The sequence below is a fragment of the Ahaetulla prasina genome, chromosome 2 (assembly GCF_028640845.1).
Source record: "Ahaetulla prasina isolate Xishuangbanna chromosome 2, ASM2864084v1, whole genome shotgun sequence".
In the NCBI taxonomy this organism is placed as follows: domain Eukaryota; kingdom Metazoa; phylum Chordata; class Lepidosauria; order Squamata; family Colubridae; genus Ahaetulla; species Ahaetulla prasina.
In genome coordinates, this window is record NC_080540.1 from 124384657 (window position 1) to 124402299 (window position 17643).

Sequence of the window (17643 nt, forward strand, 5' to 3'; positions counted from 1 at the left end):
GATGGCCGGCGTGGAGGGTATGGTGGTGGTAAAACGACCAGGAGAAAGCTTTCGCTCTTTTCGAGAGGTCCTCTTGGAAGGCTGCCTTGGAAAGGGAAAGTGGGGAGGGGGCAGAGATTTCTCCCTCAAAGGTCCCCTTGGAAGGCTGGGTTGGAAAGGGAAAGTGGGAGGGGCAGAGATTTCTTCCTCTCGGGTCCCCTTGGAAGGCTGGGTTGGAAAGGAAAGTGGGGAGGGGGCAGAGATTTCTTCCTCGGGTCCTTCTAGAGTCCTTGAGAAACTGATATCATACAAGGTTAATAAATTATACTCCTCCTCCTCATTGATGAGTTTTTCATCCTGAAATTGATTGAAACATTGTACCATCATATGCTGCCATAGTATAGTGTTAACAACATCTGTAAAGATGATATATGAGCATGACACTAAGTTTTTTCTATATTTCCCCCTTTATTGAAAAACTTCCATCATGCTTCTTTCTGAAAACAAAGGTCATTATAATATACCTCATTATATATTTGATTTGATGATATTTCAGTTAATAAATACCATTTAAGGTGTTAAGCTTCCTTTCTTTTTCAGCAGCAAAGTGAATTACAACTTTAAAGAACTTTATTACTTTATATTCATTTATTTTAAGTATAGATTTTAGATTTTTAAACAAATATGTTTAGAGCTTTTATATCTTTCAAGTTATTCAAATTATCCCCTCAGCAGGTATATAATGGCATCCAATTCCAATATCATGTTGGGGCTTTTGAGCAAGGGAGGAGGAACGCGAGCACCACCTTTCGCGCTGGCATTCCGGGATTTCCCTTTGTTTAGAGCTGGGAATCCTCCTTCCCCCTTTTGCACTTTTATTGTTTTTCGTTCAAATAAATATTCATGTTATTTTACTTGGCTCTATCTTTATTTTTTACATTGACCAGTAGCTGCCTCATTTCCCACCCTCGGCTTATACTCGAGTCAATAGTTTTTCCCAGTTTTTTGTGGTAAAATTAGGTGCCTCGGCTTATATTCGGGTCGGCTTATACTCGAGTATATACGGTATATAGTATATAGTCCAACCAACAGGTTATGTCCTTAACAATAGAGCAACAGAACCATTTCTTTTTGTTTATCTCTCTCCTTTAGGTGACTGCATTTTGTGACGTGGATAAAAATAAAATCACTAAAGGATTTTATATATATGAAGAATCTAAGGTTGGTAATTTTTTTGGTTTAGCTATTATTATTTGTGAAATGGTTTTTGTCATTATGTGAGTACAGTGTACACAGAGCTGCAACACTGTTAATATTTTGGAATTAAAGATGTATTAGGAGTTAACATATTCCTTATGGAAAACATATTTCATTTAGATATACATTTTTTATATAAATTGAAATTAAATACCAGTACGCAAATTAGAGTATATTGTTAAATGCTGTATGGATCCCCTTATGTATTTGTAAGCTGTCCCTTGGGATCCAAAATCTGGACTCAAATCAGGAAATATAGAAATATACAATAGAGTGGAAACTTGTTTTTGATTGAATAGTAATTCTTAATCCTAGAAACTCCAAAAGTGAGGCAGATTCAGAAAATTTCCAGATGTCAGATACATTCTACACTACATTTTGTACAGCATGTTTTTATGCCCTATTTTGTATGTTTTATATTTTATAAATGGTTCATCTTGGTAATATAAAATTGTCTTGAGGTTAACAATTGGCTTAATGCAATTTACTGCATGGGTTCACAAAAAACCCTTTGATTTTGGTATGGCATCAAATGAATTGACCATAGAATGGTTTTGGCCACTAGCTGGCACTCTTTATTCTTCTTATAAACCACAGTCATCTTAAACATACGTAAATAAAGCAGAAGAGAAAGGAATCTTCAGAACAAATGAAAAATAAAACTTAGGTTTCCAAATAAAACATCACCTACTTGAAAATTTCATCCTGATGTTTTTTATCCTCCTCCACCCCCTAAAAAAGTATCTATGTATGAAAATAAAACACTGTACAATAGAATAGAATGGAATTGGGTATTGTAAATTCCACTTTCTTCTACAATGCTAAAAAAATAATCAGTAAAAAAAAATGCTCAAGACTAAACTATTCTCCAAAGCACCTAAGGGTAGAACAAGAAGCAATGGGTGGAAACTAATCAAGGAGAGAAGCAACTTAGAACTAAGGAGAAATTTCCTGACAGTTAGAACAATCAATAAGTGGAACAACTTGCCTGCAGAAGTTGTGAATGCTCCAACACTGGAAATTTTTAAGAAAATGTTGGATAGCCATTTGTCTGAAATTGTGTAGGTTTCCTGCCTTGGCAGGGGGTTGGATTAGAAGACCTCCAAGATCCCTTCTAACTCTGTTATTATGTTATGTTATGTTATTATGTTAAAGTCTGAATTCTGTTCCAGGAGGAGTGTAGGATTTATGATCCTATTCAGAGGCCAAAGCAACATTAAAGAAAATTGGATTGTCATTTGATTTGAGAAATAATGTAGAGTGGAATGAAAGGAGTTCTACAAGAGATATTGTGAAGGAAGGCAATTTCTCCTTGGAAGCCAGCCTCCTAACCTTAGGCAGTTAGGAGACAATATTACAGGAAGAGAAGGATCTCTTCCTTTCAATTGTCTTTTCTAAAGACAAAATGGGGAAAAGGATCACCTTCTGCATCCAGGCCATGCATTGATCAAGTATGCAAATGCATACCCCACAGTGGAATTTCCAAAACTAGGTATTTTGCAACAGGATAATGATGCACAAGCCATGAGTGGAAAAAAGGAGATTTGGTTAACCACATGCTAACAAGGAAGTAGTATAAAGGAAAACTGGCAACCACAGAACTATTTCAGAAACTATGCTTTTCATTGTAATAAACTCAAAGGGACAGCTATAGTACATCAAACTGACCAGGAAATGTACTGATCTCTGTTCAGGAAACTTCCAAACCCAGAATTCCAATTTTTCACTTCAAAGAAGCTTCCCCACCTTTAATTATTTGTGTGAAATTGGTAAGTACAACTTTGAGTCAAGTATGTGAAATCTACAATTTTTGCCATAGTACGAAAGTATATTTTAAATGATTATTGCAATCATGCCTTTCTTTATCCAAAATTAGAGCAGGAGGTTTTTAAGGAAAGGACCAAAATATGGACTGATTTGGGGATGGCCACATATTCACAGTTCTTCTTGGTGATTTGACCCACCCACAGCCTTAGCTTAGAATTGTGCTTACTGAAGTCAAAATACACAGTTTTAATGTTTGTAATTGTGTAATTATTTATATAAAACTGCATATATTAAGAATTCTGATCATTTGTTATATATTTTCAAGGTAGTTTCAAGGTATCTGGTGCTCACTTTAGCAAAGTTCGTTCTTTCTAGATTTACTGGTACTTTCCTACCTTAGTAGCTCTTGCTCTTTAGTTTATTAAAAGCATCAAGCTTATTTTAATAAGTCCCTTATCTTGTGAAGAGATGTGTCAAGTTTCTACATATATTAAAGATGCTAAAAAAATAAGACATCCAAGTCAGTGTAAGCATGGACTAAGAGTGTGATTTAACCTGTGTGGTTTCTTTTTGTTGAATCAAAATTGGAAATGGTTATTCAGTCTCTTTAATCAAGCACATGGTATCCCAATTTTCTTTTCAATTGTTTATTTAACTAGTAACACTTCTGTTATTTTTTTGCATGTATGTTAGAGACAGTAATCTTTTTTGCTTTATCTAAGCTATTCTTCTATTTGGAACCTGAAAATAGGGCTTGATTCATTAACAGGCAAAATCAGTACAAAGTCTGGCCAGCCAAGGACTACACCTCAGCACTAAACAACCAGAGACACTGGTTGAGATGGAGGACCACAGAAATAAATAAATATAGCATTGACTCCTGGATATTGTACCTATAATTGATAAATATATTTTTTAAGCATAATTTCATCAACTCTGGCAATAGACAGGGATCAATAGATAGTATCAAAATGACTCTTCCAGAGAAAGAGCGAGAAAGATTAGATAGATGCATGCATGCATGCATGGATGGGTGCATGGATGGCCAGACAGCTAAAACCTAAAAAGAAAGATAAATGAATGCAGGTTAATACTGTATTTTTTGGAGTATAAGACGCACTTTCTCTCCCCACCCCCACCCCTTTTAAAAGAGGCTGGAAACAAACTGAAACAGGCTGTTTGCTGCCAGGAGGCAATTGCTGGGAGGCAGAAGCAGATTTTTTCCCTCTTGTTTTCCCCCCCAAAAGCGAGGTGCGTCTTATACTCAGAGCCTCTTATACTCCAAAAAAATACGGTATATAATAAGAAATACAAACAGAAAAAGAAATTAGAGAAATCTAAAAGAAATCTGCAAGAAAATAAAAAAAATAAAAGAAAAATAGGAAAGAAAAGAAAAAGATACAAAAATGTGGCTTCTGACATCATTCACAATAGTTATAAGTACAATTATATTTTCTATAATTTGTTCAATCTAATTATCAAAGCCATAAATCACAAGCTCATTTTTTTTTTCATTTTTATTCAAAAGGTGCCTAAGGGGTTTCCAGCCACCAGTAAATATAGATATTGTCTTTTTTGAAATGGAGGTAGTTTATTCTTCTCAGCAAGATCTATTAATTTATTCAATCTCTTTAATATCACAACGTAATATAAAAGTTCAGCCCTTTTAACCACATATTTTTCCATTGATCCATCTGTATATTATAACCAAAATTCTTAGCCTGTGTTCTCATACGGTCTTTAACCTGTTCTTCCAGTTTTCAAATGTCAGCAAAAGCTTATACATTTTAGTAATTACATGTTTATCATGTAATGATAAACTGTACTTCAAATTGTCTTATTTTGCTCCATATCATAAACCTTTTTGTCCATTTTGAACTTTTTAAATAACTGTAAAAACATTGACAAAATAATGGACAACTACCGTATATACTCGAGTATAAGCCGAGTTTTTCAGCACATTTTTTGTGCTGAAAAACGTCCCCTCGGCTTATACTCGGGTCTATACGGCTTATACTCGAGTTTTGTGTTTTTTTTAAGCCCCTCGGCTTATACTCGAGTATATACGGCTTATACTCGAGGTTTTTTTTTTCTTTTTTTCACATTTTACCGGACTGAAGCCCTGCCGGTGCAGTGAGAGGGCGGGGCGGGGGAGCCGCCAGCCTTCTCAGCTGAGGGAGGGAGGGTTTCCCCAACCGGTAGGTGCCTCATTTCCCACCCTCGGCTTATACTCGAGTCCCCAGTTTACCCCAGTTTTTGGGGTAAAATTGGGGACCTCGGCTTATACTCGGATCGGCTTATATTCGAGTATATACGGTATATCCTTGCTTATTTTCTGTAAGAAGTGCCTGATGTCCCATGTATCTTTGCACAAGGGCAAGTCATCATTATGTCACCAGCCCTTCCTCCCTTGCCAGTGACATAGACAATAGTAGAAGTAGAAGGGTGGTGGAAAATAAATGAAGGCATGAAGTGTGTTTTTCCAAGTCCCAGATCCTTGAAAGGTGTTCACCTGTCTTTTGTTTTGGCTACTTGTCAGTGCTATCCCTTCCCTTTCCCACTAGCCATTTTGCCAGTCCCATACAACATCAGCTTCTCCTTCAGAGAGGAGGAGAAGACAAGCTCCATGTGGAAATAAGGAGGTTACGTCCCCCAAATAATCTCCTAGAAGAAAAAGGTACAATCTTTACAAGGAAAAGAAAGCATTTAATGAGGGAGAAAATAAAGGTAAAGGACAGAGCAATCTCCAACTTGATGCAAAACAATGCCCAACACAAAGGTAACCAAGGGAGAGGGATTAGTTGTTACTTTCCATTTCATTTCATGGAGTGTCTGCAAGTAGATCTGTTGCTCTCCCATCTCATAGCTACTGAATCACCCTCTCAAATATACTCTTGTGACAGCTCTGCTGAGAATATGTATCTTCATTTGCAAATTCCAGGAGCAAGTTCTATTTTATTTTAACTTGTTTTATTGAGCCGTGGTGGCACAGTGGTTAGAGTACAGTACTGCCAGCTACTTCTGTTGACTGCTAGCATTTTGGCAGTTCGAGTCCCACCAGGTTCAAGGTTGACTCAGCCTTCCATCCTTCCGAGGTAGGTAAAATGAGGACCCAGATTGTTGAAGGCAAGATGCTGACTCTTTAAACCGCTTAGAGAGGGCTGTAAAAGCACTATGAAGCGGTATATAAGTCTAAGTGCTATTGCGACTGTTAAATATGGCTTTGTAGGTGTGTGAGTGTGAGTTTCTGCTTACATGTTTATGCTAAGCATAAGCAGTCTCTCATTGCCATAGAACAATTGCCCTTATGAAAACGCAGGCTCACGGTGATGGTCTGAAGGAGATGATATCCCAGATTGCAAGAACAGCTCACTAAATTGTAAAATTTAAAATTGGAGTGAGGCTTCAATTAGAGCATGACTTTGAGGAGTTTGACCACCTTGTGCTTTTGCTACCCTGCAAAATCCATCACCCCTTTCAGGAACCATTGATCTATCTAGAGGATGTGCCCGGAAGCAGGAAATGGGCTTTCTTTAGCTAATACCGTTGGAAAGCTTGGCTATTTGCTTTGGAAACACTTTAAACCTTTTGGGTAGACCAGCCACCAACTGTGCAGCACACCTTCCATCCTGCAAGTTAGCTTGTTTTGGCATTCTCTTAAAAGTTTTACTCACAAGACAAAATAACTGCTCAGTGTGTTCCTTACTGGGTATTTCAATAAAAACATACAACACATGCGGAAAAAGGTATCAGTTAGTCAAGCAAAGAATGTTGCTGTCCACATTTCATTGTTTAGGTTTCTGTAAAGCCCCGAGAAGAAAAGAAATCATTTTCAGTTGACAGTTCTTAATCTGGTGTAACTCGGCCCAACCACTGAGTTTTAATATCCTTTGTATTTGCTTGTATTTAGGAAGAGAAATATACACTTCCTGACAAACCATGGTATTCAGTTCTTTGTCCATGCAGTTGAACATATTTTATAGATTGCTATTCATACCGCAGGTTTTTGCAGTTAGCTTAGAGATTCCAGAACTTAACCTGGATTCAGTTCCCTTTGAAAGAGGTCACTGGAGGCTAGCTGTGTTTTAAAACATTTGCATTAACAAATGAACTGATAGGTGAGATACATTTTTACCTTCATAGTCTTTCGGTTACCCAGAGGTCATTTTGGCTTCCTAACTGTCTGTTTTTACAGTATCATTTCCTCTCTTCCTTTACAGTTACAAGCTTTGCTAGCAAGAATGAGAAATCCCTGGTTCAAGCTTTAATGCAATCATGAGTTCTCTCTTAGCTGTAGCTCGCCATCTCTAATAGAATAATAATGGCTTTCCATGGGGAGTGCATTAAGATTTCTGAGAGTACAGTTGATGTGTTTTTTTAACATTTGGAAAAACCTGCATAAATACTAAATGTTATGTGTGCATAAAAACAAAAGCAATAGGGTCTTTGTTCTCACTAATCTGAATGATGTATGCTTTGAGGCTAATGCTGCTGCAAACATGAATTACTTGTGCTCTGAAATTAAAAGCTCAAAATAAATGCTGAAGTTGAGAATGATGTCACCCGATTTACTTGCTGATGGAGTATAGATGTGAGAGATACGTTATCATAACCTTATATGGCAAAAGAGAGGCAAGCAGACACAAGGTTCCTCTTCGTACAGTAAACTGGAGGATCACCTTTAACCAGAGTTAATAGTCCAACTGCTTGTTGAAAGGCTTCTTTCAATGAAGAAGCCATTCATTATGCAAAATCCATCAGACTAATATGTTAAGCTGTCACCGCTATTATGCTGGCTAAGCTGCTTGAAAAAAAAATGCAGTTCCTGTGATTAAAAATGAAGTGTTATAACAGGGCTTTCAGGCTTTTTCTTCAAGGAGGTCAGTGTTTCACATATATTGCTAAATAGCAAAATACCAGTTGGCTTTCACTAGTGGTTGGTAATACCTAGAGTGAGTTAAGGGTTTTAGCTTGCCACCTACGTGCATCATTTCCAGGATCAAATTCTTCATCTATTTCTTTTATTTCCCACGCACAAATCCTGCTCTGAGAGTTCATTCTTCCCTGCCTCACTTCCTAGAGCATTTCTCTACACAAAGCCTGTATCCAGGTATGTCCAACCAAACACCCTCCTGAATTCAAGTCTCGGACTTCGCTGTATAAGTCAGTCTTAGACTCAGCAGGTTGGATGGAAATCAGAAGACATGGTATGTCATCTAAGACATTAAGTGGTCAGTAGGGCTCTCCTTTGAAGCTATTAGCATCTCTTAGATATCTCCCTCTTTAATGAGCATTCTTTGTTTCTAAGTGAGGATGAAGAGCCAAGGTCAAGTTTAGCTGTGAGAAACCGAGGGAATTGTTTTATAAATCCTCTCAAACATTAAAGTTGCTAATACATTAAAAAAGGGAAAAACCTCAAGTCTGATCAGTTTTGAGTTAGTACAGTTCTATGCTTTGTTTTATTTTAAACTTCTAAAGGCTCTCTCCTGAATGCTTTAATTGTTGTTTTAACCATTCAGTCATGCCCGACTCTTGGCAACTTTATAGGCAAGTGCTCTCCACATTACCCTGTCAAGCAGAGCTTCTTTCAAATGTATTGAATTGAGTAGTGGGATGAAATAATAGACAATTGTAATAAAAAGATAGCTGGAGTGGACCTCTTTTCTCTTCTGCTCATATAAGAAATACCTGTGTGGGAAGAGTTTAGTAAGTTTTGAAGATTACATCATTGTATCACCTTTGCTTATTTTCTTTCTGTTCCTACTAGTAACGAGATAAGAAGGGCAGCACAAATTCCCTAATCTAACATTTGCTAAGGGGAGGGGGAGCCATGGCTGCATACTAGAACAGCATTTCCCAAAAATATTCTAACCAAAGGATTGCTTACTTAGTTACTGACCAAAGCGCATCAGAAACAATGTTTTGTGATGCCCTTGGAGCTTGTGCTTGGTTGTTTTCTTGCATATGTTTCACTACCCAACTAGATACTGATGGCGTTGCCTACTTGGGTAATGAAACATCTGAAAGAAAACAACCAAGCTCAGATAGCACCAAGGACTCTTCTTTTCAAACCTGAAATACAAATATTCGCTTCTATCAGCACAGTTCTTTGTTTTTGGAAGAATCAGTTGTCTGAGTTGCCTGGTTATTGACCAGAGAGACATTAGATTTTCTCCAGCTTCTCTCTGCTAGGAACCCTTTCTTCTCTAAAAAGTATCTTTGGCAAAGGGTCCCCGTTTTGATGTTATGACCAAGTCATAAGGTAATGTACCAAGGTTTGTTCAGTTGTTATTTATATTCCCTAACACTTAATTATAAAAGTTGGCAAAAGCCTCCAATTTGGCTTGCTGTAGGCACCCAAAATCCTCAGAGAGTTCAGAAGCCCATCTGCTATTTTGGGGCTTCAGAACAACGATGAAGGGATGTAGATGGGTATATTTTTCTTTCTCTAAAGCTCTCTTCATATTGATTCAATAAAATCCTTCTTGGCATTTCATGAGCCATTTGTCTCTGAATCCTAAAAAAATCAAGGGGTTACTACCCGGCTAAGGGTGGAAACACAAGTCAGAAACACGAATTAATTTCCCACCAGTTTGGTGAGTAGTCTTTGCACAAATATGCCAGACTGGGTGTACATGTTACCTAACTTCTAAAAGAAAAAGAATTCTCTGGGGGGGAAAAAAAAACCAGGCATCTTCCAGACTGGAAGATGCAGTCTAAAGGCTGAATTCCCGTGTGCTTAGACTAAGATTTAACAGTTGTCTTAAATCAGAAGAGGGGTGGCAAGTGTATCTCCTACAGCAAGTAACAAATGGGGTTCTGACAGCCTGCCTGAGCCAGGCTGTTACAGCTATTTGAGGCATTTGACTGCAATAAATCACTGTCATGGTCATCAGGTTTTCTGCAGAGCTCTTCCTTGCTAAAAATTAAGGGCCTTGTAATCTTCAGTCTACCTGCTGCTTTCTTTATTGTTCAGATTATGATGGACCTTGAATGTATTATGTGTTCCCTAAGGGCTGGCAGAAGCTAAAAGCATTAGCAATGCTAGCTGACCGTTCTGCACAGATGGGAGCATCCTGAGTCATCCAGGAAAAGGGAAAGAAGAATAGCAGATTTTTAAGTTATCACCTGTTTTTGGTCATACTCACCCAATGAGTCTAAGTTTGCAAAATAATTATAATAAAAAAAACCCCAAAACTTGTTAACTTTAAAGAGAACCTAATCACAGAATGAAGATAAAATTACTTGCTCTGGCATTAATACCTTATACCAGGGGCAGCAGAAATAAGAAGCCTGCAACTTCCTTTTGTAGAGGGTAAGGTCATCAGAATTAGCAACAAAGTTCCTGGCTTTGACTCCACAATGATACTTTGGCAGTAGCGCTACCCGACTTCTAGGATTGAATGTGAAAAATGTCATAGAACAGGGGTGGCAAACTGGCGGGCCGGATGTGTCATGCCCACCCCAGCTCCGTGAAGGAGAAAAACATTGTGATACATCACGTGATGGCAACGTGACACACCGAGTTTGACACCCGTGTCATAGATCATAGACTTTACTTACGAACAACTGCTTACATGCATATGTTCTATATGAATGAGCTGAATAAGAACCTATATGGTAGGGGGTAAGGGCACAGCCAGCTTCCACTATTACATGTAATGTATGAATAAGCGATTATCAGACTCTAGAATTGATTGTTAGAAACACGTATTAGCAGTTTTTAGATTAAAAGGGAAGGAGGGGATCTCTGTTGCCCAAGGTTGGATTTGCATAACATTCTAAGATACCAAAACAAATCCTAATCAAGGTCAAAACTAACGAAGTTTCACTAGTAAAATGCAGCCCTTAGGTTTTTAACCAACCCAATTATCTATATAGTACAACACTGGCAAAAAAAAAAAAATAGAACTGAGAAAGAGGTAGAGAAAGACAAGCAAGCAAATATTGTCTCTTGCTGCTGTATTATGAATCAAACGTATATTATGATATTCAGGAATTTCTACTGTAAGATAACTTTGGATTCAGTTACAATGTCTAAGCATGACTTATTTCTCTATAGGCACTGTGATTGCAGAAGTCTTCAGATGTATGATATATTTTGGTGAAAAATGTTGATTGTGATCTTTCTCTTTGTTTCTGCAGGATCTCACAGATGGACAGTTTGAGGAAAATTTGAGTCTATTGAATTTGAAGGAAGGTGTGGATTACTATCATTTTAATTGATGAGCGTGGTTATTGGCAAGCTTTTCATCATGAAACGTACTAGAGGAGATACAATATTATTTTAGTCAAGATTCTTTTTCTTCATAATTCCTCTCAAAAGAAATATAAATGCATGCAAATATTAAACTATCTCAAGTCATAAAAATCAACTAGAGGTAGTAGCTAAGTGAATTGAAGTTTAGCTAGTTAAGAGTCATCCCACAGATAGGACTCTGCCTGTATGAATGTAGCCAATTCACCTAAGAAAACACTTTCCAGAATCAAATTCAGAAGGTGGCAACGGCAAATCTTTTCAGTATTTTATTCCCAAGAAATCCATATTGATGTGGCTGTAATATTTTGATACGTTTTGATGCCACTTGATGAGATGTGGAAGGCATTTCTTTAGTTACTGGGAAGAACATCCGGTTCGCACATATGGATTAAGAGATGAAAATGGTGGAGGAGCTATACAATTATAAGAAGCAAGTCAACATGGAGACAAATCTAACTTATGGCACCTGTTTTTTTCTCTTTTTCCTATTGCTGTCCGGAGTAGCCGGTCCATCTTTTTTTGGCAACCCAATGTCTCAAAAAGCTGCAGAAGAATTTTAGTTACAATGTAGTAGAACCGTAATTTTCAAATTAAACATAAAAACTGTATGTGTTCATGATATACCCTGCAAAAAACATTCTTCAAAAATATCCAGAATCTGTCTTGCCATTACTTAACATCATGTCTTGACGATATACACCATAAGCCTTCTGTAATGAATATGGTTTATGAGATGGCACCAGAGACAGACACAGAATTCTGTTATGATAGGGATTATTATTTTTAGAAAGCCTTTACAAATCAAGCAGTTTCATCTCTTCTTTTCTAGAAATTATATTACTGTTTTGTTTCCAAATTTGGTCTTCTATTTCATATGCAATTCTCTATTTGTACTGTATGCATACCTTTTTGAAATTGTGGCTTTTTGAAATTCCAGGGCCATACTTAACCATCCCAATTTCTCTCCCACAGCCACAAAGGCTGAAGTAGCCATGGCTGTCCCTCTGGCTGTGCTTTCTAGTTCTACTTCATGGTCACAACCTTAAGCCTCCTAAAGGCCCAGGCCTGAGCTCATTGTATTTTCCAACCCTAAATTGCTTCAGAGTCCTGCCTCCACCCCAATCTGCCTTCCCTCCTGGGCTCCACTAAAGTTAGCTTGTTGAACTAGCCCCTTTGGAAAAGGTCTCATAGTGACATTGTTTTGTTCTTTTTTAAAAAAGGGGTCAGCTTGCTGAAAAAGGTAGGGGACATCTTAAAGAGAAATGAGGCAGGAACATAGGCCTTCCCATTACTGCACAGTCTTCCACTGGTCCCACAGCTGCCATTAATGCTTTTAAAAGAAGCTTCCTCTTCCCTGCTGCCAAATGGCCTGCCTTCAAAAACCAGACCTTTTCAGTGTGCAATGGAACACCTGACCCAGAACATTCATCAACTTTGATGCAAAAGGAGACAGCTCCTCTTTTCATAGTATCAGATCCAGCTGCAGTTCCCTCTCCTTGTAACTCGAGGTATGGACAAAATGAAAGAATGGTTTCAACTTTAGCCCCAGTCAATGCTTTCTACGTTGGAAACATCGAATTCTTTTCGCAGCATTTTTGAGAGCAAAATGAACCCCTATACATTTCATATGGTAATTTTAACAATCTTCACTGCCAGGAATAATTGGACTTTTCCTCATATGAAGTCTGCAATGCTTTGTGATTCAGTAATTCATATGAAGGGATTAAAAAGCTACATGTTATAATATCCTAAGGCAGGTCTAAAAGATCACCATGAGATAAACAAGGTTTACTTTTAGAATATAGTTTCTATCAAGAGGTTTGAAACCAGTCTCCATGATGGGTCAGGAAATTAACGAGTCACTTAAGACACTCTTCCAAAGAGCTGAGACCAGCTGTGGTAACATGAATAACTTTTATTTATGCTTCCTCTCCATCAGATGTTTATTGTTATGAACATCTAAAAAACATTAAATGCTTGTTTTAACTAAAATTAAATTCTTACAGAAGAAAAAAATCTTGTTGACTTTTACACTAATTTATTTTGTGTCTTTACAATATTTCTTCATTTGTACAGGACATACGAGAAGGGAAAAAATACATCAACAACTCTTAACAGAATACTCTTTTTACTAGGGCTATGCACCATTTGGAAAATAATTTAAAAAAAGATGGTGTGTAAATATGTGAAAGCATAAATATTTTATCTTTAACCTTTAAAGTAGCCAACTCTTTCCTGGGATTGCTGTCCTTTTCAATTGCTAAGTAATTCTAAGGACAGAATTGCTTTAAAAAGTTATGCACAGTTTTTACAATTCATTGTGTAAAGTCCATTTTGAGAATTAAATCCAACAAGCTGCATGTTCCTACTAATTTGTATCTGATTTTCCACTCCTTATGAAAAACAAAAACAAACCTTGTCCGCCCTTTTAAATCCAGTTTTAATTTTGCCAACCAATGTTGCCTGCATTTTTTAGCTAATATTTCCTTGCATATTTTTTTAGCATCAGAAATATTTCAATACATATTAAAAAAAAGGCAACCTCCAAAAAGTCAGGATACTGTATCAAATTTGAATGATAAATTATACTTCTGTTTAGAAAGGTGACAAATTTTCAGCTGGAGTTAATCAATGTAGCAAGGATGAAATCCTACCCATTCTATGCTCTTCTCAAATGGCAAAAATGCCCACAAACTTCATTATATGATTTGATTGATATGCCAAATGGATAATTTATTCTCAAATGCCTTTTCTAAAGAATGAAGCTTCTACTCTTCTGCAGATAGCTTTTGAAATGGTAGATTGAAGCTATTTATATAATGCATAACTTATTTGACAAGGTAACTTTGGTTATAATAAAATTTCGAATGCTGTAATTTTATAAAGCTAAAAACAGAGATAACATACAAGAAAATGCAGTTATTTGAACTTTTCAAAACAATTTAATTTTCAGAAACACAAAATCACCAACATATATATTATCTTTTAAAGCAAAAAGCTATTCTTTTAGAAGAAGAAGGAAAAAAGGTACAACTTTCAAAATCAGTTTCTCATTTTTTAGCCTTTTCTTTTTAGCTTGATCAGTAAATACTGTTGTCCAAGTTGTTGAAAAACTGCCTGCTCCTTAGTGTCTATGGATTCAAAGCACTGTCATTTTCAATATTAATTGATTTCCAATTATGTGCTCTGCAGGAAAGAGGGGAAAAAATGGGATTAATTTCATGACATTGTCAAGAGTACGTTTCAAAATAAATAAAAGTAACTCTTTCTTGTAAGATTCACAGAATATTGTAATTAATCTGTTAGTAAGAGCTTTAAAATGTCGATCTACAACTAAAGTTTCCTTCAGGCATTGTCCAATCCATAGTTTAGAACAACCTCCTATACTGATTTTTGTTAATGAGTAATACACTGTACTTGTGTTAATGGATGCAGTGTATCCAACAGCAGTTTGTGTATTCAGAAATTCATTTAATGAAAGGCTTGTTTTCAAACTGCTCAATATTTAAACCAATTATTCTGACATTTTTCTCCTTTATTATTGAATAGAAATGGTATTCATGACTGTATATTTATGGATGCAACTATATATTCTAAAAGGTGAAAAAAATCTATTTCCAATGGTTTCTCTTTTTCCCCCTACAAGGAACCACATGGTCTTGTGAAATTTGAGCTTTCCAAGCTGGATAAGGCTGCATATTTTCAAATATCCCTTCTGAAAAACAGAGTAACGGGAAATCAAACTGCTGTGAAAATGTTTTCAACTTGTGGAGAATGAAATCTGCAGCTAGAGCCCAAAGGCATACAGATGTACCTGTCACTCTTCGATTAGAAAAACATAAAAGATTTCTAGATCTTTTGATTCCAAAGACATACAGTACAGTTTCAGGACTAAATATTTATGTTCTAGTAAACCTTACCTACAAGGTTTATTTTCATTACTACTATATTGTCATTCAGCAAGGAATGAAAAAGACAGACAAGCTGCCACATTCACAAGCCAGCAAATAGAATAATACCTGAAACTATCATTTCCAGTTCTACCTCAGAGCTCAGCCTAGGCACCAACTTACTACATGCTTCTATTGATACCTCTGACTGAATATAGATGTGCTTATTCAAAGTCAAAACATTAACATTAATAATATCTTCCTTTAACAATATGATTTATAAAAAAGCACATGTGGATATTTCTCTAAACTAATACAGATGAACACACAAATACAAATCAAGAAGCGGGAGAACACATTTATGGAATAGCTTCATTCTCTAGTTCAACATAAAACCTGTTTGACTTTTAGAAAGAAGTTTCAGTAATTGCCTAAATACTTTCATATGCTTTTTCACAACACAGAGAAGGTGTAGACTAGGCAGGTATAGCAACCTTAGTCATATTCCTACCTACATGCAGCATTCCCTGCTAACAATTAGTATAATAATGATAAATTTTAGCACATTTGGGTCATTCTTGTCACCACATTGCAGTAAGAATATTTTTGTAACCAGCTGTACTACTACAAATCATGCTTACTGTCAACAGCTCAACATGAGAAATGTGAAAACTTTTCAAATAACAGAATAGGAGAGGGACAGTGATAATATCCTTTTTTTCAATAGTTCTGCATATGCATGTTTTAAATAGGTCTGGGGTTTGTGTCAGCAAACTTGAGTTTCACGGAATTGTTTCCCAGAAATATTTATCAGGGCTTCATTGGTATTTTAAAACATTACCTTCACTACCAATTGGGGCTTGGGCACTTTCATTAAATCACAGAGGTAATTCCGCTGCTTCCTCAGAAATGGCAAGTCTGCATCCCTGTTTGGAGACAAAAAAAAAGTATATACAAGTATCAATTCCATGCTGCTCTCCATGATTTCTAGCATCACATCCATTTTCTTCAATGGAAAACTATTTGTCAATGAATTGTGATTGCTATTGACAGTACGAAAATTGGTATATCCATCTGAATTGTAGGGGAAAAGAAGATCATCTTTTAAAAAACAAATTTCTGTTCTCTGAACCTCCTGAATAGCATTTTCTAGAACCGTGATGGCGAACCTATGGCACGTGTGCCACAGGTGGCACGCATAGCCATATCAGTAGGCATGCCGGCTCAGCTCCACATGCACATGCACACGCCAGCCAGCTGATTTTCGGGCCTTCTGGGCCCACCAGAAGTAGGGAAATGGTGTTTCCTGCCTCCGGAGGGCCTGTGGTGGCCTACTGAGGGCCTCCGAGGGGGTGGGAAAGACTGTTTTCACCCTCCCCAGATGCATAGAGAGGACCTGGAGCCTGGTGAGAAAGAAATATGGGCCTCCTGGGCCATCGCGTGCCAGGAGCGGAGGGGGGAGGGCGCAGGCATGCACAGGGCAGGGCGCATAGAATTATGGGTGTGGGCACGTGCATGCATGAACCTTTCCCCCACCCACCCCATCCTGGCACGCGATGGCAAAAAGGTTAGCCATCACTGTTCTAGAACATGTCGGCAGAATCAACTATTTTCATTCCATTAGAGAAGCAAATTAGCAAATTCTACTCCGAATTATAAGAGATTAAACAGGAATAAGTCAACATGCACAAAGAACAGACATGAATGGATGCAGGAGGTGAAGGGAGAGAAATGCCATTCCAAAACATTCAGACACAAATAATTTTGTTCTCTTTACTGCCATGATGGAATAAAAGACCTTTTTTCTTGCACTGGCACCAGGTGGCAAAACTACCTAGGGTAGTTGAAAAATCAGATGAACTACAGCTAGAAATGGAACTAGATTACAATCTTTGTTGGTTTATAGTTTATAAACTGATGTGATCCATGTCCTGATATCCTGACACCTATGTCCTATTCCATAGGCATTTATTCTATGGAATAAAGAGCAGCAGAACTTGTATTTCTTTTTCTGTTTCTCCAATTGTCTCCATCACTCATTTGGCTCTTTAATCTTAATCTACATCAGATTTATATCCACTTGAAGCAGTACTCTCATTCTAAGAGCTGGGGAAATGATATGAATTCTGTTTCATTGGATATGACAATTCTGTTATTTTCTAGTCAGAGGATATCGTCTGGCTGCCTCTTTTAATGATGCAATAGGTTGGGAGAAGGCCAAAGAATTAAACTCATTTTTAAAAATTATTTGGGGAGCTTCTGAAGGATTAAAGGCTCTTTAGGTTTTGTCTGGAATCCTGAGTTCACTTCCCAATTTCTGAGCCAGTAAGATGGCAGAGACGATTCTGGAACTAAACTGGATGATAAAAGATATGAAAAAGTATTTTAAAATCATTTTTCACCAGCCTTATATATGGATTCAGCGCCTGGCAATTCTTCTATATATAGAAGTGGTGCTCTGGAAACAATCACTCACACTGATAATTCCTC

At 37.1% G+C, this 17643-nt stretch overlaps 2 protein-coding genes across 6 annotated transcripts in view; one reads left to right on the forward strand and one right to left on the reverse strand.

Annotated features, from left to right (window-relative positions):
* Positions 1–17643, forward strand: part of B3GNTL1 (UDP-GlcNAc:betaGal beta-1,3-N-acetylglucosaminyltransferase like 1) — a 191340-nt gene that overhangs the window by 159788 nt on the left and 13909 nt on the right. For 2 of the 5 annotated variants that reach the window (XM_058168480.1, XM_058168484.1), the window contains 3 exons: positions 1132–1200; positions 2931–3005; positions 11149–13279. In XM_058168480.1, the coding sequence (XP_058024463.1) occupies positions 1132–1200; positions 2931–3005; positions 11149–11229 (225 nt within the window). In that variant the 3' untranslated portion in view covers positions 11230–13279. Of the gene's footprint in view, positions 1–1131; positions 1201–2930; positions 3006–11148; positions 13280–14909; positions 15984–17643 lie in introns of those variants that run through there. The other 3 variants (XM_058168481.1, XM_058168482.1, XM_058168483.1) reach the window with 3 other exon arrangements.
* The window catches only part of TBCD (tubulin folding cofactor D), a 173202-nt gene continuing 168838 nt past the window's right edge, over positions 13280–17643 (reverse strand). The window contains exons 39-40 of the mRNA XM_058168485.1: positions 15995–16079; positions 13280–14449 (exon numbers count right to left, since the gene is read on the reverse strand). Of these exons, the coding sequence (XP_058024468.1) occupies positions 14441–14449; positions 15995–16079 (94 nt within the window). The 3' untranslated portion in view covers positions 13280–14440. The remainder of the gene's footprint in view (positions 14450–15994; positions 16080–17643) is intronic.